Source organism: Thamnophis sirtalis, unplaced genomic scaffold, assembly GCF_051295495.1.
Source record: "Thamnophis sirtalis isolate CommonGarterSnake01/CBP01778 unplaced genomic scaffold, rThaSir2_p1.2 scaffold_9, whole genome shotgun sequence".
NCBI lineage: Eukaryota > Metazoa > Chordata > Lepidosauria > Squamata > Natricidae > Thamnophis > Thamnophis sirtalis.
In genome coordinates this window covers 46,005,073-46,032,862 of record NW_028261389.1, presented here as the reverse complement: position 1 = coordinate 46,032,862, position 27,790 = coordinate 46,005,073, and the positions used below count along the sequence as shown (strand labels likewise).

Genomic DNA, 27,790 nt, shown 5'->3' with positions numbered 1-27,790 from the left:
ATATAGTGTACTACTTTAGCATAATCAAAAATACTGTTAGAGGGAAATATTTGTAGTTCATGCTTGAAATGAGGAGTCCTTGGTGCTCTCTGTGCTTGGTTGTTTTCTTGTAGATGTTTTGTTACCAAAAGCAGATGACATTATCTAGTTTCAATAATGAAACATCTGCAAGAAAATAATCATATAGCACAAAGGATCTCACAATTAAAAATCAATGGGTTTTCTATGAGCAATTTCAACACATCCATGCTTAAGTCATTTTTTTATACGACGGACCCAAACATTCTTTAACATTAAAAAATAGTGTTCAAAGTGAGTATAGGCTCTGTCTACTGCAGCTCTTTATATGTGGAGGGGTAAGTCTTTATATTTAAGATATTTGAGTATTTTTTTTTTGAGTATTTTATTGGAATTTATAGGCCGCCCTTTTCCCTGAGGGGACTCAGGGCGGCTTACAATCAAAAAGGGAGGGGGGGTGCAAAAACAAAAACAAAAACAGTAGGTGAATAAAATAAGACAATAAAAACACAACTTGCATTCAACATTCAACACTCGGGTGGGGCGAATTAGGAACTTATCCCCAGGCCTGACGGGATAGCCAGATCTTGAGGGCTGTGCGGAAGGTCTGTACGCTGGACCTAATTTTGCATATTCCATCATTTATTTCCTGAACATTCAGTTGTTCATAAAATTAAAATGGCTGATTCATTTTTGTGAAATTTGATGGATGTGAAGTTAAAACACTAAAGTGGTGTGGACTCTTTTAGGTTGGCTTTGATATGGCAGTTTAGAAAGATAGGCATTTTAAAATGATTGAAATCCTTTCTTTTTAAGAGGAAACAAATTTCCTTTTTCTTCTGTCATTGAAAGTTGACACATGATGGTTATACATGCATATTTCTGGGTCATAGTTAAAATGTCTGTCAATGAAGAAGAAAAAGGTCCATTCCAATGATAGTGGATTCCTTCTATAGCCAGAACACATCTATAAAAGTGATTGGTCCATAAGAGAAATGCTGGCTGTAGTTCTCTAATACATATTTCCAACTAAATTAAAAATACGGCTATCAAACCTACACTCAAATTACTATATAAGTTGGCAGTACGATAGGATACCCAACTACAGGAAAGAGTAGAGCAAGGACAATGGCTGCCATTTAAAAGAAAAAACAACCAAGCCAAGCCAAACCAATTCATATATGTGTGCATGTAAGGGGGAGAGAGAAATAAGATAAGAAACAAAATAAGTTTGGACATTTAAGTGTTATTTATGTAATGATGCTGAGCTTTTTCTCCTGGAAGGGGTTAATTATTGAGATTGATATATAAGGAGTACACTATAAAACAGTGACGTGCGGTGAGGTTTATGGCTGGTGAGGCACTGACACAGTGGTGGGTTTCAAATTTTTTTAGACTTGTGGACTTCAACTCCCAGAATTCCACAGCCAGGCATGCTCAGTTCCGATTTAAAGCGACAGCATTTGTTTTTCTCCTTTGCAAAAAAGTTTCCTTCTTTCTTTTTCTTCTCCCTCCCCCTCCTTCCTCCCTCTCTCAAACAGACACACACACAGAGAAGTTGGATTGGACTATCTCTCCTACCCCCTTCCCTCTCTCACTCTCTCTCTCTCAAACAAACACTAACACAGAAGTTGGATTGGATATATTTTCCAATGGCTTGAAAGCAGCTCCTCTGCCATACCCCCCCATTCCCTTGCTGCCTTCCCCAAACACCTCCACCACAGTGGCGGGTTTCAAAAATTGTTGGAACCTACACTGTGGGTGTGGCCTTTGTGGGAGTGGCTTGCCACCCATGTGACTGGATGGGAGTGGCTTGCCACCCATGTGATCGGATATGAAATTATGAATTAGTACTTAGGTCGGTCCAAGTAGCTATTCAGAAACTCTGGCATTGAAGCATGCAAGTCTTAAAGCTGTCAAGTTACAAGATCCTTGCACCCTAACCCTTTAGGAAAAAAAACCCAGGGGTCTTCAAACCTGACAGCTTTAAGACTTGTGGACTTCAACTCCCAGAATTCCTCCTCCAGTCATGTTGGCTCAGAAACTCTGGCATTGAAGCATGCAAGTCTTAAAGCTGTCCAGTTACAAGATCCTTGCACCCCTAACCCTTTAGAAAAAAAACCCAGGGGTCTTCAAACCTGACAGCTTTAAGACTTGTGGACTTCAACTCCCAGAATTCCTCCTCTAGTCATGTTGGCTCAGAAACTCTGGCATTGAAGCATGCAAGTCTTAAAGTTGTCAAGTTACAAAATCCTTGCACCCCTAACCCTTTAGGGAAAAAAACCCAGGGGTCTTCAAACCTGACAGCTTTAAGGCTTGTGGACTTCAACTCCCAGAATTCCTCCTCCAGTCATGTTGTGGCGACGTCATCTGCGCAGATCTGCTCCATCTTCGGTTTTTTCACAGGGGTCAGGCTGCCCCTGAAGATGCCGACGAGCCCCCGCCACCACCAGAATAACTGCTGCTGCCTCCTCCTCCTCCTCCAACAGCACCACCACATCTGCTGCCCAGTGCTGCGGCTGAAGTGTAGCCACCAAAGCTCCCGCTGGTGCTCCCGCCCGTGGGCTGAGCTGGGCCCCGTGTTACCCCTGCCGCCACCTCCTCCTCCTCTGCCGTGCTTTTGAGAAGCCATGCGGCCTTTTTTTCCTGCTCCCGCCCCCTCCGCCGCCTTCCTACTGGCTCCCGCAACCTCATGGCTCCTCAAAAGCACGGCGGAGGAGGAGGGAGGAGGGATAATGCGGGGCCCAGCTCAATTGCTCCGAGAGGAAGGGGAGGCGTTGCTGCGATGGATGGGGGTGCCGGCGGGAGCTTTGGTGGCTTCACCTCAGCATCGGGTGGCAAATCCAGCAGTGCTTTTGGAGGAGGAGAAGGCGGCAGCAGATATTCCGGTGGCGGCAGGAGCTTTGGGGGTTTACTTCAGCCACAGCGCCGGGCGCAAGCAGCTAGGAGTGGCCGCCCACAAAGGACCTCCCCGGGCTTGCTTTGCTGAAAACGGGGTGACTGGCGCTAGTTTGAGCAGCTGCGGCCAGTGCAAACTACCATCAGTCACCCAGTGCTCAACAAAACAAGTCTGGGGAGGTCCTTTGCGGGTGGCCAGTTCTAGCCGCACCTTAGAGGGAACATTGCTGGCATTCCCGGAAGTTAATTACTTCCGGGTTCACCGACTAACCGGTCCGCAAGGACCGGCAAGGACTGGTAGGAACCCACCCCTGCTCCACCATTAGCAAATGCATCCTGTTGTCTGGGTGGGAAATGCCTGAAACACAATAAAGCTCACCCACCCACTTACCTCCTGCTTGCAGGCTGGGGTGAAAGAAGAGGCAGAGAAGCCGGAAGAGAGCCAATCCAAGCCTTTGATTGCAGGCAGAGCCACATTGCCTTTTCAAACTTGTAATCAGTGAAGCTGGGCTTATATAGTTTTATCCAGCTGTGTGTGTGTGTGTGTGTTTGTGTGTGTGTGTGTTTGAAAAGGCAACGTGGCTCTGCCTGCAATCAAACTACACTTGGGGAGGGATCTACACTTGAGGATGAAGTTTGAATTTCTCCCCCTCCCTCCGTCCCACACGTACCTTTTCCACCTGTTTCAGAATGGATTTCAACTCTGCTCTTGCCTGTCATCATGAAAAGAAAAAAAATATAAAAGGAAAAAGACAAGAGCTGAGGTCAGGCTGAGCTAGTTGCTGCCAAAGTCACCGTGGAAACTCTGCTTAACTGTTTAAAAAAGCCTCTAAAAAAGTGCCCGCTACAGGAAGAGGCAGGAGAACGATGTGCCTCACTTACGTCAGGATTTTTTCGGCTTTTAACCCTTGCTTAACTCTGCTCGAGTGATCATAAAACGCTTAAAGTCAGACTAGATGAGACACATCGTTCTCCTGCCTCGTCCTGTAGAGGACGCTTTTTTAGAGGTTTTTTTAAACAGTTAAGTAGAATCATCCATGGTGACTCTGGCAGCAACTAGCTCAGCCTGACCTCAGCTCTTGCCTTTTTCCTTTTACATTTTTTTCTTTTCATGATGACAGTGGTGAGGCTCTGCCTCCCCTGCCTCCCCTGACTGCACGTCCCTGCTATAAAAACAGTAGTGTACCCAACCAATAAGGAAGCCAGCCAAAAAAAAAAAAAAGATCTATCTATGTTCCAAGTTAAAGGGAAAACCTTCCAGGAATTTACACACACACATATATAAATATATAAATTTTATGTCCCTGGAAAAATTCTAATCCCACTATTTTGAATTCAAAATACTTCTAACTTGAAATATTCACATATCTTTAGTTTATATGGAGGCTTCTCATAATAAAATAAAAAAGGTTAAGCATGTTATGGATATTTACCAGCATTTATAGACCACTCAAAATTAACTGAAATCTCATATGAGAAATTATTTGGACAGTTGAAATACTAGCAGATTTGATGGCATATTTTATTTATGTATTGCTTCCATAGCTACGAAATTAGCTAAAATAATAACAATTCAATTAGCAAAGAACAAATACAAATATTCCTGATGCAATCTAAAATTAATTAAAGTTCAACAGATCTTCAGCAACAGATTGTTGTTGTTTCTTAGGAGAAGTATTGAAGTACCTGTTTGCCCTTCAGTTTCTGCCCGGCTGCTGAAGAGACCACCGCTGACAGTGAACATCTGTATTCTATATTTTTTGCCTGGTGTTAAATCTTCAAATTTATGTAGTTTAGCAGTGGCTGGTTCTGATTTGTTGTGGAGAAGGACACCGTGCTCAGTCAACAGGAGGATGTCATAACGTTCAGATACCCCAGGAGCACCATTCCATGTCACCATCAATGAATAACTGCTGTATTCATTGTCTGCATGCAATTGTTGAACAGGAGCAGGAACTAGAAATAATTGTTTAATGGTAATATTTCAAATGAGTAGTTTTTCCGTACAGTTGAAAATTCCAAGTTCAATTTTTGGTAATTTTTGACCGTATTTACAATCATTGATGTTTGCTTTTGAACTGCTATTGAGTCGCCACAAAATGGCTCTTCAGGGGAGGTGAGAACAAAACAACAGAATGTAAAATGAAGAGAATTGGGTAAGTCATATCTGGTAAAACTCTTAGTTGTTGTCCTATGTTTTGGTGCCAAGAAAAACAACATCTCCCTGCAGCAGACATATTAATCAGAATTTCAACTACTTTTATGACAGCTGTTTTATATATTTATACCTTCCCTCTGCCCTATTCTTTTCTAGCTTCAAATATAAATGAGATTCTCTTTATGCAGATTTTTAAAAAGCCACTTATAATATTGATTATTGTGACTGAGCAACATTCTTTAATTATCTTGTCCGTTTTACTCAATTTTCAATTGTTACTTGACTTACTGCCACAGTTGAGACAGGAATTTTGATCATTGAGCAAACGGTCTTTATGTCAGATGCCTACCTGACCACCTTGTAAATGACTGCAGTCTTGGCACTGCCAGTTATAATCATTAAGCAACGATGTAAGTCACTGAATGGATGGAGTGAAAGAGGTACCCGCCAAAGCAGGGCAGACATGTACAGAACTGGACTGGATAGACAAGGAGGGGATTGTGATGATTTCCTAACTGTTTGCCCGAGTGGTTTCAGGAAGGAACTTACTTGTTCGTCCAACAGCAGTTGAATTGTTATGCAGGAAGCCACTCTTGGTCTGTACAACAACCGTGTACTGCTCCCCTGCTTCTAGTTTGTTAAAAGTGTGCTCATATACATGTTTGGAAACTGTCTGGACACCAATGGGATGGTTCTGATGAAGTATTGTGACAGTATAAGAATCAACATCTCCTCCTCCAGGGGTCCAATTCACTTTCAAGCTGTTCATCATTCTGGCAGGTGAAATATGAATATTTTTAACTGCACTTGGAACTAAAGAGACAAAAAGGCAACATGGGAAAGAAATTTACTTTATGTTTCCTTAATATAGCATATATTTTCAAAATTGCAGAAAACATGAAAGAAAGGTAATTGGACTAGACAATAAAGTTGTCTGTTTTATAATTTTGTAAAGAAACATTGAGAGGTTATAATAAAGGCAGGCGGGAACCCAAAGAGTTTGGAGAAAAATTGCAGATGCTTGAATGTGAATTTACAGAAAGTAAATTGATAAGCAAATGCCAAGAATAAATACACAAAACCTGGATTCTGAACAGGCTGGCAAATTAAACTTGTAGATGTGATGGAAATGGGATGGGAAGGATGCTGTGTTCAATGCTATGAACTTTAAATCCTGCTGCTCCAAATACAATTCTGTGATAAGAGTGTACTTTCATTTTTAGATTCTACTAGACAACTGTGTCCTGTTGGATCATTGTTTCTGAGATATTTCCTTACCAGATTCCTCAATGCTTTTTACGAAGGCAGAGCTTCTAAAGTACTAGAAAAGTTCTTTAAAATTCAGGGAGAGATTCAGTAATATATCTGTTTCAAAAGTAGCCCATGTTGAACTGTACAGCACTGTCAAATATCAGCAATTGACCACAGGAAATGTTTTATGGCATTTTGTACTTTATCATGATATATTTTATGATACTGTTTATGTCATGTTTTATAAAATTTGCTAAATTTATATTCCACGGGAGTCATAGATTCTGAATTTTGGATGCATTCTGCAAATTAGTCCATTTGAAGTAATTAGTTGAAAAAGTTTTGCCCAATGAGATACAATGTTGCTTAGTTAAAGGTTACAGACATGAGAGTTTATTAATATATAGATAGAAAACGATAGTAAGAAAGATTCCAGGAAAACACCAGCCAAGCAAGACAAGTTTAGTCACAGTGAAAAGTTTAATAATGCTGCCAAAACGGTTAAATTATGTGACAGAACAGACTTAAACCTTTAAAGTTTGTTTGCCCCAATCACATTAACAAGAAAAGATACATATAAATTTAATATGAGAAAGGGGCATATGAGCGAAGGCTACTAATTCTTCCCTTCTCAGCTGCTTGCTTCCCAGCTCTCCACAATGCAGGTTTAATTCTAGAATGCGAACGAACATATACTAGATATTAACACCAGGGATAAAAATAAATGGCTCTAAATTAAGGGACTGATCATGTTGGACCAGGCTGAGGCCTTCTTAGCCTAGCATTGTTTTTTGAAACTGTTCAAGCAAATACCTCTAGATGTCTACACGAAGATGATACATACTTCTCTTCTAATGTAAATCCCCAAGTAGTGCTGTCCCTAATCCCTTTGTAAAAGCCATTCAAGTCTATGACCATACACAGCCCCTTCTTGCATGCTGTTTTTGTATGTTAAGTCATACTGTATCCCCTATGTTACATGTGGAGGAAGACACAGAATTAAAAATGCATTTCCCTTCTTGTGATCTGCTAGGTCATACTCCATACATTCACCATCCAACAGAGGCAAGTTCAGAAGTCTTTTGATATATCCCCCCCCCCTAACCTGTCAATCCTTCTATGAAAGTAGAACGCTGTGCTTCACCACTTATTGTCATGACAACAATTTTGTAAAGGCGTCCTGGAGTGAGGGATGTAAACTTGAATGATTTGACAGTATTTTCAAGGTGATGAGATGGAAAAACTTTCATATCATTGAACAGAAGCTGGATCTCATACTGATCAACATCTCCATCAGCTTTGGACCAAGTAATATATAAATCTTCAGTGCTTCTGTCACTAAGAGTCAACTCTTTTACAGATTCTGGAACTGAAGAATGAGGGAAAGGACAATGTCAGGTGACACATACACATACAGACACAACTAGTCTTGAAGAGTAGTTTACTCATTTCAACCAGCTTTTAAATAAGACCACAAATATTATTAGCCATCAAGGTTATTATAGAAAATCCTATAATTAGCCTACTGGGTGATAATTAAGGATCTTTTTACTGAACTGAACTAAAAGCCTAAAAACATTAAACTGAAAGAGAAAGGGGGGGATTGCCATTTCTTTAGCTACTCGATTAATGTGATTGGTACAGAAAAGGGCCCATAGGTCTTTCTTCACCAATCTATTCATTTACCTGCACACATTCTTGTTCTCTATGATAACTGGGCTAATATAAGTAGTCCTAGACTTTGTTTAGTGGTCATCCAAAGTTACAAGGGCATTGAAAAAAGTGAGACATCACCATTTTCACACTTATGAACATAGCAGCATTCCCATGGTTACATTATCAAAATCCAGACGTTTGGCAACTGACTCATATTTATGATGGTTGCAGCATTACAAGGTCATGTGATCATCTTTTGCAACCTTCTGACAAGCTAAGTCAATGGGGAAGCCAGATTCACTTAACGGTTGTGTTACTGACTGCAGTGATTCACTTAACAACTGTGACAAGAAAGGTCGCAAAATCAGGCAAACCTCACTAAACAACTGTCTCACTTAGCAACTGAAATTGTGGGCTCAACTGTGATCATAAGTTGAGGACTACCTGTGCATACATTCAGAAATGATTGCAATCATATATATATATATATATATATATATATATATATATATATATATATAGATAGATAGATAGATAGATAGATAGATATAGATATAGATATAGATATAGATATAGATATAGATATAGATATATAGATAGATAGATAGATATATAGATATATAGATATATAGATATATAGATATATAGATAGATATATATAGATATAGATAGATAGAGAGAGAGAGAGAGAGAGAGAGAGAGAGAGAGAGAGAGAGAGAGAGAGAGAGAGAGAGAGAGCATGAATTTTAATTGCTTGCATTTTACCTTAATAGAAATATTTATCTTACCTAAACCAATGTCTTTTATAACACAATAGTGTTTTTTGACATGGCATTCATATATGAGATAATATGACTAGAAATGCTTTTGCGAGTTGACACTAGATTCCTTTATTTAGGGGAAAATGTTTAACATACCTTTTGAAAACGTTAAAAGGTTCTACAAATTCTTTCTGAGCAATGAAGTTAAGCACTATTCTGGTGATAGCTAGCATGCTATGACTCAATGATGGGAGTGGATATTACCTCTTTCTTTCCAGAACTTATTTATCATAAATGTACATAGGCATGCATGCACATACATCTTATGTTTCATTTGGGTGCATTTTTCACTGAACATAGCCTTACTAAAAACAGAGTAAGATTTCTATAAGTATTCAGAACTATCTTTCCAAACCTCTATGTCCTAGAATTGATAGATACAGCAACCTGGGAAAGCCTGATCCAGGACATTTTTATAATGAAGCATGTTACTCACTGGATAAAATAGTATTTCTTCGGGAGACTGAAAGTTAATACCTATTCTCCTTGTTGCTAAAGTCATACAACTGTTTATCTTGAAAGTGAAGACATTGCAAAGGTCAAACAGATGAATATAAGGACAACTGCATGAGTTTACTGAACGATGATAAGTTCCAGAGTGGCATCACCTTGATTCTAGAACCTGTTTTAATTTATTAGCTCCTGGTCATGAACATCAAATTATAAGACAGGCACTTGAATTATGGTGTTCATCTTTCTTTACATAGGAAAACAGTTCTTAATAATCAGTCCAATTAATAAGATCCTCAGTTCAGATAGGTAATATTTAAACTGCATTTTTAATTTTAAAGTATAACTTATTTGCATCACCCTTCAACATTCAGTTACCTGTCCTTCCATTGGCCCTTTCACTGGTTTCGTATTTTCCACTCCTTGTGCAAACAGTTACACTGTAAAGCCTTCCTGGAATCAGGTTAGTGAATACACATTCATTGACATCCTTGGCGACAGTTTCTCTTTGAATGAAATCATTGTTGTGCTTGATGATCACTTCATAATTGTCGTAGTCTCCAGTGGCATGTAGCCAGGATACCTTTAAATAGTCATTTCTTGCAGAATTGCTCACCGTGAGTCCCTGGACATTTGAAGGAACTGAAAAGATAAAACATATTTCAGTGTGCCGTTATATCTGATACAGTAAATGTCAATGCACACTCAAAATAATTTGAGAAAGGAATTGGTATAGGTCGATTTTAAGGAAAGGATCATCATTCTGACCTACCTGTAGTTATATATGGTAAAATTTATCCTGATAGATGTAGTCTTGTGCTGTGTAGATAGCAGCTGATGAGTATCTGGTTCTACGCCAGTAATTATTGACTACTAACATTACAAATGAGTCTTCTTATCTAGGCTGAATTATTTGTTTGGATATGTAAAAACTGAGCAAAATCCTACTTTTATCATCGTCTATATGAATGTCTTATTTCCCAGGGCTGTGGTATGAATGAATAAAATAAGGCGTCAAGCTTCAAAAGTTGTATAATATGTTGTTGCCGAAATCAAAATGATAGGATTATAATCCATATATTAATCACTGTATGTATGTATATAACATTGTTGCAACCAGCAATTATTGCATTTTAATTTTCTTTCACTCTTTGTGATTCCCAACTATATTTGTCTGCTTAATATAAACCATTTATGCAGCTGCTGAAACAGTCTTCAAATTATGATCCATGAATCACCAGTGTCCATGGATGTCTATCAGGTGGTTAACTGCAACTCCCTGTTTCGCAGTCATAATGTTCATGCTGGCTGAGTTCTACTTTTTTCCAAATTGACAGCCAGTCAGCTGGCCAGAGACCATTCACAACCTCAACACTGCTAGCCAATTGGCCAGAACAAAATTGCTCACCACCTGAGTCCCACCTACCAGCCCCCCCCCACACAGTTCACCACTAGCTAAGAGCCAAGGTGGCGCGGTGGTTAAATGCAGCACTGCAGGCTACTGCTAGATCAGCAGGTCAGCGGTTCAAATCTCACCGGCTCAGGGTTGACTCAGCCTTCCATCCTTCCGAGGTGGGTAAAATGAGGACCCAGATTGTTGGGGGCAATATGCTGACTCTCTGTAAACCGCTTAGAGAGACCTGAAAGGCCTATGAAGCGGTATATAAGTCTACTGTTATTGCTATTATTGCTATTACTAGTTAGCTGACCAGAACAAAGCTACTCACTTCTTCTGCTCCTGACTCAAATAGTGAATGCGCAGTCAGTTTTGGAGTACACTTTACATACTACAGGGTTCTGAAATATTTACTCTAATTATTAAGGGTGAGAACCTGTTTCTGTAAACTGTTGATTGGAGCCTAGTCTTTCAGGAGAACATACAATAATATATAGTTACAAACATTTCTTTCACAATATCACAGTGATCTAAATGGGAGTATAAGTGGTTCTATATTTTTGGCCTTTATGCATTTGTTCTGTTAGAAACTAATATTCCCTCTTATAATAGCAAACACTTTTTGTTTTTATAGTGCAACTCATTCTTTTTATATTATTTTATGAGAAAACTATTACATGTATTCTAAAGTGTATACAGTATAACACTGAACATTCAAAAGCAATACTCATTTTCATCCATGCTAGTATCCAATATAATATTCCAAATGAAAAAATATATTTATTCTTAATTCCTAATGGTCTTTAACCATTTTTGTTCACAAAATTTTCCTTCAATGCAACTATTTAGCAAGCAGGCAATTCAAACAACATTTTGCCATTCACTTAAGAGCAAATCTTAGTGCTTGTCCCATTCTTGACATTATATAGCCTACAGCTGATGGAGAGACAATACATGGGTGTGTGCGTGCATACCTAGAAGCTTTTGCAATATAACTATAGTAGTTGCATAGTTAGCTGAATACATTGAAACCAGAGGGGGCTGCTCCTGGTTCGGCCTGGTTTGGCCGAACCGGTAGTGGCGATGGCAGGAGGCTGCCCACCTGCCCAGATGCTTCTGTGCATGCGCATGCACGAACGAACTGGTAGTAAACCGGTTAGCAACCCACCACTGACTGAAACGTCTTCCTTCATCTGTTGTTTACCTGTTCTCTCTTGACCGAAAGACTGGTTTTCATATTTCCCACTCTTGGTTGTTATTGTTACATCATAGAGACGACCCGGTGTGAGTGTGTTGAAGGAGCATTCACTGGTGGATTTTGCAATGGCGATGATATGGACAGTCTGACCTCCATGAGAGAGTGCCACCATGTAGCTATCCACATCCCCTGCAGCTGGCAGCCAGGAAACACTCAAATAATCACTCCGCCCTGAATTGTTCACGGTGACTCCGCTTACACTGGAAGGAACTGCACATCAAAGCAACAGAAAGTTCTCAGTTTACCAGGTGTTCAGAGAAAGTTTCCTGATAAGGTCCACATTTATAACAACAGAGAATTTTGTGACACCTAAAAATGACAAAAATGTGTTATTGCAGATTTTTAGATACCAGTCCTGAAGTGGAACTCTAATCCGAGAAAGTTTATGCAAAGCTAGTTGTTAGTTTTTAAATTTCCATGAGATTCTTTGTTCTTTTTATGCAGAAGTAGCCCTTGAATTAAAACTATCCATTTAGTGATTGTTAGAAGTTATAATGGCATTGAAAATAGTGACTTACAACTAGTCCTCACACGTACAACTGTCATAACATCTTCACAATCCCATGAACAAAATTTGGGTGCTGGCAACTGGCATGTATTTATGACTGTTGTAGTGTCCCAGAGTCACATGATCACAATTTCTAACCTTCTCAGCTGGTTTCTAACAAAGTCACTGGGGGGAGCCAGATTCACTTAGTGACCTGATGATTCTTTTAGCAGTGATTTGCCTAACAACAGTGGGAAAAGGGTTATAAAATTGAGTGCAACTCCCTTAACCTCCTTGCTTAGCAACTGATATTTTGGTCAGTAAGCTGAGGACTACTTGTACCACTATTCTTCTGGAGGCATAGAGCTTCCTTCATCTAGAAGAGGGGGGTCGAACTGGCCCACCCCACCTCCATGAATGAGAAAAATGTCACGAAACGTCGCGTGATGGAGCAAGTTTGACACCTATGATCTAGAAGACCAAGGCAGGGGGATTCTCTCTTCTTCTACTGAGAATCAATTCCCTTTGGGATAATCTGTTGTGGGGAAGGACATTAGAATTGCAGCATGAGTCTGAAGCAGACACTGAGTGGAAAAATCAATACAAAAAGTGTTTTGAAAGTGGTGGCCTTTCTCCCTACTTGATTCTCCCTCCCCAGCCTCCGTCCACCACACAGTCCCCTCAGCCCCCGAGTAATGTGATGGAGAAAAAAAAATGAACTAAAAAAATGCAATGGGATCACTATTACCCCAGGAAGAGAAAGGAGATGCTTATTTCTCCTGCCCCACTATATTTTGTGTGTGGCCACAAGGAAATGAAAAATAAAGCAGAGAAAAATGCAGCGATAACTCATTCTGCTCTAAATATTGTTTCTAATGTACAGTATAATTGAAGGGTTAATTCTACCCATTGTCCCTATATGTGACACTGCTGATGGGGGGGGGGGATTAGTTTAGCTTAAAACAATCCTGGGATGGGGGCTAAAATGGTCCTGTAACCTTGATGCTGATTATGGCATTCACAATACTCTCATCTACAAACTTAATTAAATGTTTTGGACACCGAGAAGGGAAAAGTCCCTTCTTTATACTTACGTTGCTAGTACAATAGTAGTTATTGAATCAGCAATTTTTGCAGATAAAAGGAATTGATAGAGAGCTTAGGCACTAAAAATTAATTAAAAACACACACATTCAAATAAATACAAGGAAACTTATTCATCTATAAAAAAGCAAAATGATCAGCCAAACGTTTGAAGGTGCTACAATATAATACCTCACTTTCACAAAATGTTGCAGAGGAAACATTGATAAATACATCATTTATAAATTTTGAAGTTGCCTGCCCTCTAGTGGAAAGACTTGCAAACAATTTATCTGAGAATGAAGTTTAATTCTTTTCACATTTGTTTTTCAAGCTTCTTTCAATAATTACCCGAATCATATAATAAAATTATATATCATAAAAATGCCTGACTCTATCAAAATTTAGGCTTTTTTAAATACACAAATTCTGTAATTGAAAAGCATTAATGCAAGCATTCTACCTATCACTTAAGAAATTCACCAGACTACCCGTTCAGTTTTCTTAAAAGTCAAATGTTCATGAATGTTCATTATATGCTCTTCTGAAATCTCCATCTTAAAAATCAAATCACCTTTATTCTTAAGAGGAACGAGTGTGTACATAATGGCACCTTTTCACCTGTTGAAGACTGGACAATCCCTGATACAAATGTGAATAAAGCTCAATGAACAAATCTTTCATTATTTTTATTTGAAAATACTGAAAAATGTCAATCCTAAGAAAACAGTTCCAATTTGTGTGGTTGAGTGAATTTTCAGAAGACCTGAAAAAATAATTTAATCGGGCGGGGGGGAGGTGGTTGGAGGGGGGAAGAGAGATTGCCTTCAAATCAGTGTTGACTTCTGGTGACTGGCACAACAAATCCCTTCACTGTTAAGGCAAGATTTCAGAAGACGTTTGCCACAACCCATTTCTTAGGGTTGAGAAGTGACTAGCTGAAGGTGACCCAGCTGCCTTCGTGTCTAAGGCATAACTAGAACTCAGAGTATATCAGTTTTTACTTCAGTGCCTTAACTGCTACATCAAACTGGCTATTGACCTGTAATTATACTCGCACATTATCTTTCAAGAAAAAAGTAAAGCTTTCTTTTTCTTACCTCACTCTATGCTCCATTTGAAGAATGCTTCAGTCTCCTTAGCCTTGTAAAGCAAACCACAACCTCTCAAATGTTATTCAACCAACTGTCACCAGACATGTTGGCCAGTTCTGTACTAGCCAGCATGATTATTGGGCACCAAGTTAGAGATGACTGTTCTAACACATTCCAGAATCAAGGAATATTTTTCTTTAAGAAGAAGACATTTTCAGTTATCATCATCACTTCCTCCACAACCACCACTGGACATTTTAGTCCTCAGTAACTACTATTATCCCAGATGAGATTTATTCCTAATGATGTAATGGATTCAAATATGGAGCAATATGCCTTTTTTTACAGTTATTTTTTATTTGCAGATCCTGTCACTAGACTTTTCCAGACATTGTTTGACTTGCTAGACTCCTCCCGAAGTCCAACCAAGCAGCTTCTACTCAGACAAGCTAGTCCAAAGCCACCTGATCACAATTTCAAAGTATTGCTGATTTGGTTTTCTCTCTGAAGGACAGACATGATACACTCATCTTAATATATTTACTCATGAGTAAATGTATATATTATCTACCTACCTGTTCTTCCTTCAGCGATCACTTGTCTGGAAGATATTCCTCCACTAACAGTGGTAACAACCACTGAATAGAGTCCTCCAGGTTTTAAGGATTGGAAGTGGTACTTATCGGTATCCCTGGGAACCGTGTCATTTTTTATGACAACATTTTCATGAATGACCAACACTTGGTATGAATCTACATCTCCTTTTGGCCTTATCCAGTTGGTGAATAGACTGTTGGTTGTTCCTTGGTTTGCTACATTTAAGCTCATCACTTGTGCTGGAACTGGAAGATTAACATTATGGTTAATGAATAAAATTATGGTTTATATTTACATAAAAGTTCAAAATCATACCAGTAAATTCCATAAAGAGGTTCTTAAAAGTATGCTTAGTATCAATAAATTAATAAAATACAGGTAGCCCTCAACTTGCCACCACAATTGAACCCAAATTTTTTGTTGGTAAGTGAGACATTTGTTACATGAATTTTGTCCCATTTTATGGCCTTCCTTGTCACAGTTGTTAAGTGAATCATTACAATTTATTAACCACAGGGTTCTTATGTGAATCTAGCTTTCCCGTTGCTTGTCTGAAGGACTCAAAAGTTGATTGCATGACCCCGGGACATTGCCACCATCATAAATAAGAGCTACAATGGTTGACAGTGTGAAAAATGTATCAGAGAGTGGAACATTTCACCTCCTTTTGCCAAGTATAGACAGATCTCTTTGGTTTATTAATACTGATTTATTAAAAAGGGCACTGGTTACAGCATTTATATTCCTTATAGGAATCTACATATACCAATGAAAATGTCATCTTGATGCAAGCCAACTTGTAAAATTTTCCAAAAATCAGATGGATACCATGATCTAATGAATATAGTCTACTTGCAGTTTACTTCAAAAGGCTTTTAATGAAATTTTTCGTTAAGAATTCTTAAATAAAAGTCACAGCATAAGAGGACAGAACTGCTTATGGGCAGAAACTAATTAAAGAAGCAGATGCAAGTATATAGTTATTACAATGGAATATGTAAATACTGCCGTTTGCAGTAAACTAAACTTTACAATTTAATAATTAAGGAATGTGAAGACATGGGTGAGGAGTGAGGTGACTGTATTTGCATACAAAACCAGGGATTAAGGGTGTTTTTTTTAAAAAAAGTGATGAAAATTTGCAAAAGGACCTCTTCAAAATGGAGGAATATGTAATGGCATGCAATCAGTGTAAACAAGCAAACCGTGATGTGCACTGGGGCAAAAAATGTCTTAATGTTGCATATATGTGTTTATATCTTATTGGCAAAAAATGACCAAGACAGAGATATTGCAGTTGTGACAGTTCAAGGACAATATCAACATATCAAACAAATGTTATAAAAAAAAACATATCCCATGTGCAAAACCAAGCTGCTAATATTGTAAAGTGTTTATATAGATCCCAGCTATTACAATTCTCGGAATACTAGATATAGAAAATAACTATTGGACAACTAGAAAATGTGCAAAACAAGGCAGGGAAAATAATTGGTTCTAAAGTAATTCTTCTCTAGGGAAATGTAACCATATTGGTATGCCTTTAGAGGCAAAAAAAGTGAGTAAGGTGACATGATAGATTTGATTTACTACCACAAGATGTACTGATAGCTGCTAACTGAATTGCTTTAAAGTGACAAATTCATAAAGCATCGACTTATCAGGGGCTACTTGTTGTGATGGCTAGACATTTATCTCCAGCATCAGAACCACTAGGCTGATAAATGTTATTGAAAGTGCTTTAGCTCCTGCTCTCCCTGTGAGCATCCTGCAAACGTCTGGTTGACTACAATGGGAGCAGAATGCTAGACAGGAATAGTCCTTATTTAGAGATTGCCTCATTTAGCAACTGTTCAGAGTTGCAAATGGTGATGGAAAAAGTTTATGACCAATTTCCACATTTATGAGATCTTTTCAGGTCTATAAAGCATAGACCAGGAAAATTGAAGTCAGAACATAAACACAATCATGGTTTCATTTAACCATCAAGTTGCTGGTCCCAGTTCTGGTCTATGAGCTATACATGGCTTTGGATCAAATCTAGCTCTTCATGATTTGTATATTCTGAGTAGACATAGTTTGTTTTATAGAAGGCATGAAGTTTGAAAAGCAACGACTAAGAAAACCATGCAAGGTAGTTAGTTTTTTAAAAAAAAAAACAGAACCAATAATATGTTGATAGTATGGTACCTGTATGACCCACAATTGAAGTCCAGTTACTCAAATCTCCACTTATGGTAGTCACATTAGCAGTGTACTTTCGTCCAGGAGACAGATTGGTGTAAGTGAACTCTTTGGCTTCCTTAGCCAGAGCCCTGTTAACGATTGTGAGGGACCGGTGTCCCAGTGAAACCACATAGTGATCCCAGTCAGACTGAGGGGTCGCCCACATGATTGTTAGAGATGATTCATTAGCATGCTTCACACGAAGCTGGAGAACTGGCTGTGGAGCTATGGGAGAAAAAGAAATACCCACACAATATTGAGGTTTTTGAAAAGGCGTTAGTGATGCTACTTTGACAAAAATTGTGAAAAAACACATTACAGATATGGTTAGTTGTAGTGCTATGGTTGAAAAAGACTTTATGTGTGTTGTCTACAAACTGAGCTATATTACTCATAAGTAAAAAGCACTTCTTTCCTATGTGAGCCTGGTTTCACAGCTTGTAATGCTAGTTTTTCAACCCAATGTGTTATATATTTTTTTTACATTTCTCTGTTTGTGTCTGTAACTACTGAGTTGGTGTTAGAAGAGGTATGCTTTAAGTGCTGAGCACAGTTCCATTCCATCTGCCACTGAGCTATATTATTTAGAATTTGACATTTAATGAGAGACTTCAAACTGAGGAAAAAGCTTGTGGGAGTTGTCTTTATTCTGATGAGACTATTGAACAAATTGAGCATTTATTCTTGAAACCACAGTGGCTTTGTTCCTACAAAAAGCTAAACCAATGGGGTAGGATAATTAGGATGTTGTGGAAACACCAATAAAAGTAAATGACCCCATTCAACTAATCCTAGAGAGGGGAAGGTAAATTAGCCCCCAAAAGACTTAGTTATGACTGCCCTAGTCAGCCATGCTGTGGAGATATATAACCAAGTGATCTATTTTTAAAACAAAACAAAAAACAAAAACAAAAAAGAAGAGAAAAGGAAAAATGGCCAGTATCCATGATTTAACAATACATCCCCTAAAGTCTGATCAGTTGCAGTATCCAAGCTATGGAGAGCCAAGCCATTATAACAGGGAGCATCCACAGAGGCAATAAACAATCAGCTACAACTATATAATCAAAGACATGCATTTTTCCATTCATATAGAAAAGAGATAATGCACACAGAGATGGGCTTTGATCTCATGGTGAAATAGCATGTGGGAAAGACCTTGGGATATTGGATAAAGAGATGCTGCCAAGAAAATGGTCAGCAAGAGACAGCATAGCCAGCAACTGGATCATGGTGTCTGAAAAAAACACCCCTCCCCCCATTTTTGCCAATGAAAAACAGACAGAAGAGAGGATTGTACTTTCAAGCTTGCAGGATTCTGTGAGTCTGGCTTTGTGATTTCTGTCTAGTTGAGGCCACGAGGCCAACATTGATCATCCAAGTCTCAAAATACAATTGTCCCATTTCCCCCTTAAAAATGTGAGAAACTAGGGAGCATGTCTTCTGAACCTCTTGCCTTGTACACTATCCACTTGCAAACTACGCTGGCTCTTATCTGACCATTCTCTTGGCAGTATCTCTTTGCCAAGTCTTTCCCATATTGTTACACATGGTTATAGAACCTCTCTTAATGAATGCAAAGATCCGCCTGTGCTAGGGTATCATGGAAACTTCCAGCACTCCTACTGCAAGAAGTACTCCTGTGCATGTTGATATATTTAGTGTGGCAGTATAATTAGAAACAGTTATAAGGAGATACATCTATATTAGTGACTGGGTCAATAAGATGTATGATGAATTAAGTTTTCATGCGGTTAGATTTAAAGAAATCAATAAAATGTATGATCAAAAATATGTCTATTTCCACTGCAACACTCCATTTTTTCAACACTGCAACACTCCATATTGTAGACCACAATAATCTGCACTTTATAATTACAAAAAGTATAATGTCAAAAAGTCAAAATGTGTGTAAAGTCTGAAGGATTAAAAGTGAGGGTGTAGCAGGAAAAACAATCAACACGAGGTATAAGATAAGGCAGGGTTTCTGACCCTGGTCTTCTTATACACCCTGCTATCTTTTGTTTTCCAGGCTACTCCCTTCCTTTTTGTAAAATTGGAGTTCTTAACTTTCTATCCGCAGAAATTGCTTATTTCAGTGTCAGCTGCCTTCCTTTAATCGACTTAAAGTAATAGGTCATAAGCATAAAAGCATAAAATATTTTATGTACCTCACAGTCCCTTCAAATACAAGTAGTATCTGTATTCCATAATCTCATTTCAAAAAAACTCTCTTTTTAAATTTTCAACATTTCTGCTGGCTATAATATAAAAACACCGAACCCAAACAAATCATTTTCTCACCTGTTCTGCCTTTGCAGTGGGCTTTATTATGTAAGCCTCCACTTTCTACACTAACAACCACCTCATATTGTCTTCCAGGAACAAGTGCTAAATCCTTGATGATGTATTCTCTTTTATCTTTCTCCAGAGTAGTATTCAGCAGTAATGTAGAGCGGTCAAACAGTAAAATATGGTATTTGTCCCAATCTCCCGTGGGGGGAAGCCAATTTACTTTTAGACATCTCGACCAACCCATGCTGTCTACTTTCAATTCTGAAACTTTTTGGGGAGCTGAAACACAGAATGCAAAATGATAACAGATAAAAGGGAACTGGTTTATCATAGAATAAATAATTCTTCCTTAAATTGTTATTCTATTAGAATTCATTAATTCAGTAGCTTTCCTACTGCTACACATCTAATTGCTTTTGAAAATGTTTACAAAGTCCCAACTTGTGACTTAAAATCCTGTGCCTATATAATGCAAGATCTGCAACACATTGGCAGGATAGAATTACCACTTGAGAAGGAATTAGTAACCATTTTTTCAATCTACAATGCAGATTTCTTTCTGCCATATATTCTGGTTCTCCATTTGGGACTGGGAATGTACCTAGGGAAGAGTAGCTGGGCATAGGATTTATAGTGAAAATTTTAAGCATTGTTTAATTTCAGCAATTTTCACCTTTAACTGTGCTCTATTCCACTTATAATATCATTATATTTTTATGGTGAAGGGTGAACAAATTATTACAAAGATAAGACTGTAAGCAGACATACAATAACTTTTAATAACAAATGAGGTTGTTGTATCTCAGGAATACTGCAATCTTTTACACACCTTTAGTTAAAGATTTACTAATTAATGTTTCCTTTTGAAATAAGTAGGACTAGTGTAACTGTAATCTAAATCCAACCCATAGTATTTTCTGCCCAGAGAACAACTGGCAACAAAAAAAATCAAAATACTGGTCGGATTAGAAGGTGCTTAGAAAAATTAGAAACATACTTGTCCTTCCACGAGCTGTCACTTTGTTGAATAATTCACCACTGATTGCATTGACATTCACTTCATACAGACTTCCAGAAATTAGCTTGTCAAAATAAGTCTCTGTGACTTGTGCTTGTAAAATTTTACTTTCCTTAAAAGACCCATGTTGAAATATGGTGACATTGTAGAAATCAAGGATCCCTGAAGGCCTCTTCCATGATACTTTCAGTGTATCCAGACTATCATCATTAGCTATCACCAGATCTAGGACTTTGGCTGGAGCTATTAAAAAAGAGTTTTAAAAAATTAATTACCAAGCATCGTCCACTAAATACTTGCACCAGAGTTGTAGGCATGCATAAAACTCACTTTTCAAAATATTATTCTGTGGTGGTTCAGTGATTTCCTGTGTAACTTCAGTTCCTGCTTGCAAATGGAAGGATTTCCTTCTGGACCCCACTGAACCATCTCACAATAGCATGGGTGGAGATCTAGCATGATCACAGTGAGGATGGACTATTATGGATTTCTTTGAATTGAATCTATTTACAATCAGTAAGCTTTTCACATTCTTACAGTTTTATATTAAAAATATTTTGAGCTGGAAATAATTTTATTATCAATTCTGACAGAGTAATAAAGGGTATATAGTCTATAGGCTCCATTGGCTTGACATCAATATAGTGCTTAGGATTAGATGTAGAGTTATATATTTTGAATAATTACATTGTGAATCATGGTAATAATTCATAAAATATCTCACTTAGTCCAATCACACATCACTTTTGAACATTGTAAACTTTGGACTTTATATTGCATATAAAATTGAATTTTGAATAAAATACAAATGTTAAATATTTAAGTGCTCTCAAAATTATCTGGCATTTTTATGAGTAGTTATAAGTTTTTAAACTGGAAATGGTAACATTGATGAAAATGACAAGATACACTTGAATTTCTACTTTTATATTTAAAAATGGCAAGTGCTGACTATATTATATTTATTTGCCCTCATCTGGTCACTGTCTCATGAAACTGAAACTCTGACAAATGCCTGTTGAGAGCTAAGAGCTCTTTAACTGGGATGAATGGGACAATCCTTATCCTTAGCATAACATATTCCAAATTAGAATAAAGTCATCTTATTTTGAAACTGTTCAAGATGTAAACCACTTTTTTCTATTAGTCATAGGCATTTCTTATGATACACCACATTCTATTGCAGTTAATTTTAAGGAATTTATATGAATAAACCTGTATTTTAGTTTTGAAAAAGGTGCCTTATTTTACCCTTTAATTATGTATATTAATCAGGAAAAGATTTATAAAATCTTACCAGTTCTTACTAGTCTTACATTATAGTTCTCCATCCCCCGAGCCTTGGAAATAATTGTCAAATTATATAGACATCCCGGTATTAATCCTGAAAAATTGTATGACAAAATATCTTTCTCTAGATTCATCTGTTGAATTAGAATATCTTTCTCCAGCAAAACCAGCCTATATTGATCCACATGACCAGCTCCTGGCAACCACGAAATATGAAATGACTGCATCTCACTCAAGATCTTGATATTTTTGACTGGTGAAGGAACTGAAAAGAAGGAAAGGGAGCAGCTTATATAAAGAATACTGCAAGAATCTGCCTTAAGTTTACCCATTTAAATCTACATTTTATTTAATAAAGTTAACTAGATTTCAGTGAAACATTTATTTATGTTCTGAAGAGACATCCAAAATTTTTAGATTAAAATGTATGCATCAAGAAATATACTAACTTCATTAATGAAACCTTACTTTTGCTCCAATCAAATTATATTTACTAACTATGATTTTCTAAACTTTTTGGATTTTTTGCATCACTTGATTTCATACTACTTGGGAAAAGAACAGCAGACATCGTCTGAATTATTCGGTCAAATATCAATTCAGTTTTTTTCTTTTCATTTTGTTATTGCATCTGTCATTGATATGTGTTCAGGCATGTTTGTGACAGTAGAGAAATCCCTGCCATAGACTTTCTCTAATTTACCATTCCAAAACCAAAACCGTTAGGCTCATCATTTACATTCAGGCCTAATAGAATTTCCAGCCATCTTGTTCAAAATTTAACTATGAATTCTGGTAATTGCAGATAATTCTGATAATTCAATGGATATGACGTTTCATTCCTCCCCCCCCCTCCCGATGCTACAGTGTGGGTCACAGTTTATGTAGAATTATGGAAAAAGCATTTGAATGTACAATATATTTATTGCTATAAATAATGTGAGAAAACTCACTTTAGCTACTATTTCTTAAATAACTAAATGCTAAATGGTGGATTTCTATTGATTTTCATTGTCTGCTATGTCCTCAGCAAACCAGAATGGTATGAACATATAAATTATATATTAGTTTCAATTATAATAAGTTAATATGTAATTTAAATTAAATCATATACTTGCACCCTGATGTATGAAGCAAGTACATAAGTCACTTTATTTACAAAATAATGTCGGCATGCATGCCTTGTCATTTGCCATCCCATGGACCCTACAAAAGTCTATGGCTATTCACAAACCATTTCAACATTCTTTTATGTCTAAGGAATTCTCATTTGTTCTCTTTTCTTTGTGGGAATAGAAATTATGAGCATAAGTGAAATAATATTGGTGAATATAATATTGTTATCACCAGCATTCTTACCAGTAGACCCACTGATGTCAACTGATGAGCTTTTTTTATTTCCAGCAACTGCTCTGATGGTGATGGTGTATTTATTGCCAGGGATGAGATTGGCAAATATCTGATCACTTCTAGAAATGCCTCCAGGAACTAGAATCTCTTCCACTTTTTTGATGCCATTAAGTAATTGTAGTTCATACCAATCCACTTTCCCTAAGGATGGGCTCCACCAAACCTGTAAAGTGGTGGTTGTAACTTTGTCTTTCTTAATTTCAAATCTTGCAGGGGGCAACACATCTATGAGTTCCCAACAAACAAAAACAAGGCAAACAAGGTGAAAACCAAATTAGCAAAGCCTATAATTAGCAAATTAGCAAAGCAAAGCACATCAACTGTCTGAATACTTTTAATATGTAAGATAAATGTATGGACAGCTGTTATTCAAAATCTAAACTGATGTTAATCACATATCAAATAAAGAAGGTAGACCAGCAGGTATATTTGGGAACTAGAAGAAGGAAGGTGTGACAAAGGCTAAATTGTCAGCCCAACAAAATTTAAAAGCTGAAAAATTCTTATCTATAATACACATTTCTTTTTGTTTGTACATATATAGATCTAAATACAATTAAATTAATACTTTAATTAAAAACTGAGTTAAATGAAGAGAATTTTGTTCCTGTCTTCATTCTTCAATTGATAGGAATTAAGGATGGCACAAACAATACAATAATTATTCAACATCAGGGATAATCTATATAATATACAAGGATGGGGTTATGCTTCAGCTAGGTTGCACAGTAAAAGGAAGAACCACAGTCTGGGAAAAGGAGGAAAAAGACATTGTTTTGGGGGTGATTACAATGGTTCCACCACAAAAGCGCGTAGGACAAAATCGCGCTCGACAAAAGCGCTCTGTGACGTCATCACAGCGCGACGAAAAAGTTCGAAAAATGTAAAAATAAAGCGAAAACCTTACCCTAAGCCCCCCAAACCTAACCCTAAACCTAACCCTAAACCTAACTCTTAACCTAACCCTAAACCTAACCCTAAACCTAACCGTTAAAGTAACGAAAAACCTAACGCTAACACTTAACCTAACCCTAACGCTAACGCTAACACTCTAAAGCTAACCCTAACCCTTAACCTAACTCTAACCCTAACCCTAAACCTAACCCTTACCTTTATGTGAATCGGCTTGCTTTAATTTAATTTTTATTAATTTTTATTTGAATTTTTCGATCTTTTTCGTCGCGCTGTGATGACGTCAAAGGCACGATTTTGTCGATCGCGCTTTTGCCGTCCGCGCTTTTGACGGGTCACGGATTACAATATCAAAGTGACAAGACAATCTTAGCCTAATTAACATTCTGTGCTGTTACAGAAAACTGCCAGGTGCTGCTTTGGTTAGTAACTAACCCGTATAAAACTTACAGTATTTAAATGCTTTCAGAAATATCTTAGTTGAAAAAGTATGACTTAGAGGCAGCTATAATATGTGTTTTATTTCAAATCCACTTCCTTCCTCCCTAAACAAAGTAAGAACATACAATGGCAAAATGCAGAGGTAGTGTTTCCAATATGTAATCCCACCAGCTATCTCTTACACTGCTTTTGTGCAGGAGGTTTTTTTTTTAAAAAAAATAATAAAATAAATCAGCTCAGGGAACATCACAGTCCAGATTAAAACCCTTCAGGAGAAATCCATGTGCTCCTCACTGGATGAGGCTAGCAAAATTCATCAAACAAGCAAGTTCGTTCTCTAGCCTGCCAATCTGAGCTCATCCTTGTACTGTATTCTCCCCATTATGTACTCTTTCTGGATATAACTTTTTATCCTAGATTTATACTTACTAAAACAATGCAATGTGCCATAACTTGGTAGCTAAACCTTGCGGTGGAGCTGCTGCAATGCAAGACAGTAAGCCACAGACTGTCCTTGATAGTTTCTGTTTCTACAGACAGCACAAGAGACCCCAAATTAGGGACACCATCAGTCTTGGGACTTTGGGCTTGTCATTGCTCTCAACTTAATCTATCGCACAAGGTTGTTGCTGGGGGGGAAAGTGTTACACATACTCCCTTAGCTAAGTGAAAAGGATACAAATCAAATAAGTACATATATAAGTAATTCTGAGATTAATTGGGCTGACAAATATGTATGTATGTATGTATGTATGTATGTATGTATGTATGTATGTATGTATGTATGTATATATATATATATATATATATATATATATATATATATATATATATATATGTGTATATATACACACACACACACACACACACAGAGAGAGAGAGAGAGAGAGAGAGTTAGAGTCTCCCTTTATTTATTTATCAGCACAAATACAATATATATATATATATACATACATATACATACATACATACATACATACATACATACATACATACATACTGTATGCAAACATACGACCCTCCCACATCAGTTGCTATATCATCATTATCATCATTATCATCTTTTTATTGTACTGTATCTTATAAGTTGTCTATAGCCATTAAGGCAATCAAGAGCATACAAACCGTATGCAGGAATGTGTAAGTGTGTATGAGTATATAGGCAGAAAGGAGGATAGATAAATTTGTTCTTCCTCTTCTAGATTTTTTCATTAGTTACTAGATGATCAATAGCCTACAATCAGATTAGTATTTTTTTTTACCTGAACTAGTAACTTTTGAAGCTTCCATCACAATTTTTTTTTATTTTTCCCTTTTAAATGGCATAACAACAATATTTAAAATTTGGACTGAATCTTGGTTTTGATAAGAGAGGTGTCCAACAGAGTTACCTCTCAATCATCTTTTCTCTCCCAAAAGATATAAAGGTTTGTTAAAAAAAACTTTCTTTTTTTGAAGAGGTCATGTATTTTTCAGTTTTGGTAAAAGTTGGATCAAAAGAAAAAATCTTCTTCCAAACCTATCCTCAGCTTTCAGGAGGAGTGAGAGTTACAGCCTAAATAGCAGACCAACCACTTTAAGGGAGTGAGGAAATAAAATATTTTGAATTTTGGAACTTATAGGTGAAGAAAAATACTATGATAATCTCCTGGCTCTTAATATAAACAGATCTGCAAGTGACAAATTAGAGGTGGGATACAACTCCTAAAGCAAATTAAAAGATTGCGTGCGTAGAAGGCGAAGTTCAGAAATTCAGTCTTTATCTAATCTATCTAGCTCAGAACACAAAACACTCAGTCCTTTGGACATCCGCTAGAACAAAGGAACAATGAGTTTGGGAAGTGCCTGGCCTGAAACTCTGGTCTGGAAGCAAACACTTAAAAACCATTTGCATTGTTGCAAACTTCTTGACTGGCAAGTGCCCAAAAGCGATATATCATGGATATCAAATATTTCTATAAAGATATTTTACAATTTGTTGCACATATTCTAACAAGAATAAGATGTATACAAGAAATGAGCTTGGTTAACTTTTATTTTTCACTTTTGTGCAATATTTTAAAGAAATCCACTATGCCTTCATGACATTACGCTTAGTTCAATTTTTATCTTGCATTTGGTATTGGTTCGTTTAAACTTTAATAATACAGAATTTATTTAGTATAGAATCTTTATCTTTCCATATAATTGACTTGAAAGAAAAATATGTTGACTAAATGTGATTGTATATAGACAGTCAGATAGCTTTGAATCTATTATATAGAGCTTAAATGAAATCTTTATTCTCATACAATTTTTATTTATTTTGTCATGGGCACAATTATAAATACAAGTGTATTAAAATAATTTCTAAAATTGCTACTAGATTGAAAAAGGGAAATTGAATTATTAATTTAGGTATAAATCATGTTGTAAATGTATTGTCAGGAAAGTCAGGAAATGAAAACTGTAACACACACATACACACACACACACACTGTTCAGATAGTGAAAGTTTCTATCTGTTCTGTTTTTTTTCTGCTGATGATCTACCTCTCCATCTTTCTCTCTATCCCTAGTTGCCCTTCTCTCTCTCTCTCTCTCTCTCTCTCTCTCTCTCTCTCTCTCTCTCTCTCTCTCTCTCTCTCTCTCTCTTAGAAAAGGAACAAAGAATTTCTGATATTAGATAAAGGATAGACGTTCTCTATGGATAGAGGCAGATATATTAACTTTTAGTCAAATTAAAATCAGAACAAACGTACCATTTGTTACTTATATTTGCAGACATATATTCAATATTTATGTTATCAATCTATCTACAGATATACACAATGTTAATGCTTACATTATGAGCTTAATATGTAGATATATTGGTTTGTATAATATATAGATATACTAGAATATATAAAATTATCTTATAAAAACATTGTACAATTGTTTTGTGCCCATTTTAAAATTAATAGAAATTATCATTGCACTTAAAATATATAGATTTAGGATCACTTATCCCTTTTTGCTACTCTACATGGCTACATGAGCTTTATAAGTAATT

General features: G+C 37.0%; 1 protein-coding gene across 3 annotated transcripts in view; it reads right to left on the bottom strand.

The window, feature by feature from the left end:
* Positions 1–27,790, bottom strand: part of PTPRB (protein tyrosine phosphatase receptor type B) — a 76,973-nt gene that overhangs the window by 26,238 nt on the left and 22,945 nt on the right. For 2 of the 3 annotated variants that reach the window (XM_087723440.1, XM_087723442.1), the window contains 11 exons: positions 23,356–23,631; positions 22,004–22,261; positions 20,686–20,949; positions 19,698–19,967; positions 17,358–17,618; positions 15,146–15,412; positions 11,853–12,116; positions 9,631–9,894; positions 7,431–7,694; positions 5,624–5,887; positions 4,603–4,872 (listed from right to left, as the gene is read on the bottom strand). In XM_087723440.1, coding sequence (XP_087579566.1) covers positions 4,603–4,872; positions 5,624–5,887; positions 7,431–7,694; positions 9,631–9,894; positions 11,853–12,116; positions 15,146–15,412; positions 17,358–17,618; positions 19,698–19,967; positions 20,686–20,949; positions 22,004–22,261; positions 23,356–23,631 — 2,922 coding nt within the window. The remainder of the gene's footprint in view (positions 1–4,602; positions 4,873–5,623; positions 5,888–7,430; positions 7,695–9,630; positions 9,895–11,852; positions 12,117–15,145; positions 15,413–17,357; positions 17,619–19,697; positions 19,968–20,685; positions 20,950–22,003; positions 22,262–23,355; positions 23,632–27,790) is intronic. The other variant, XM_087723441.1, reaches the window with a different exon arrangement.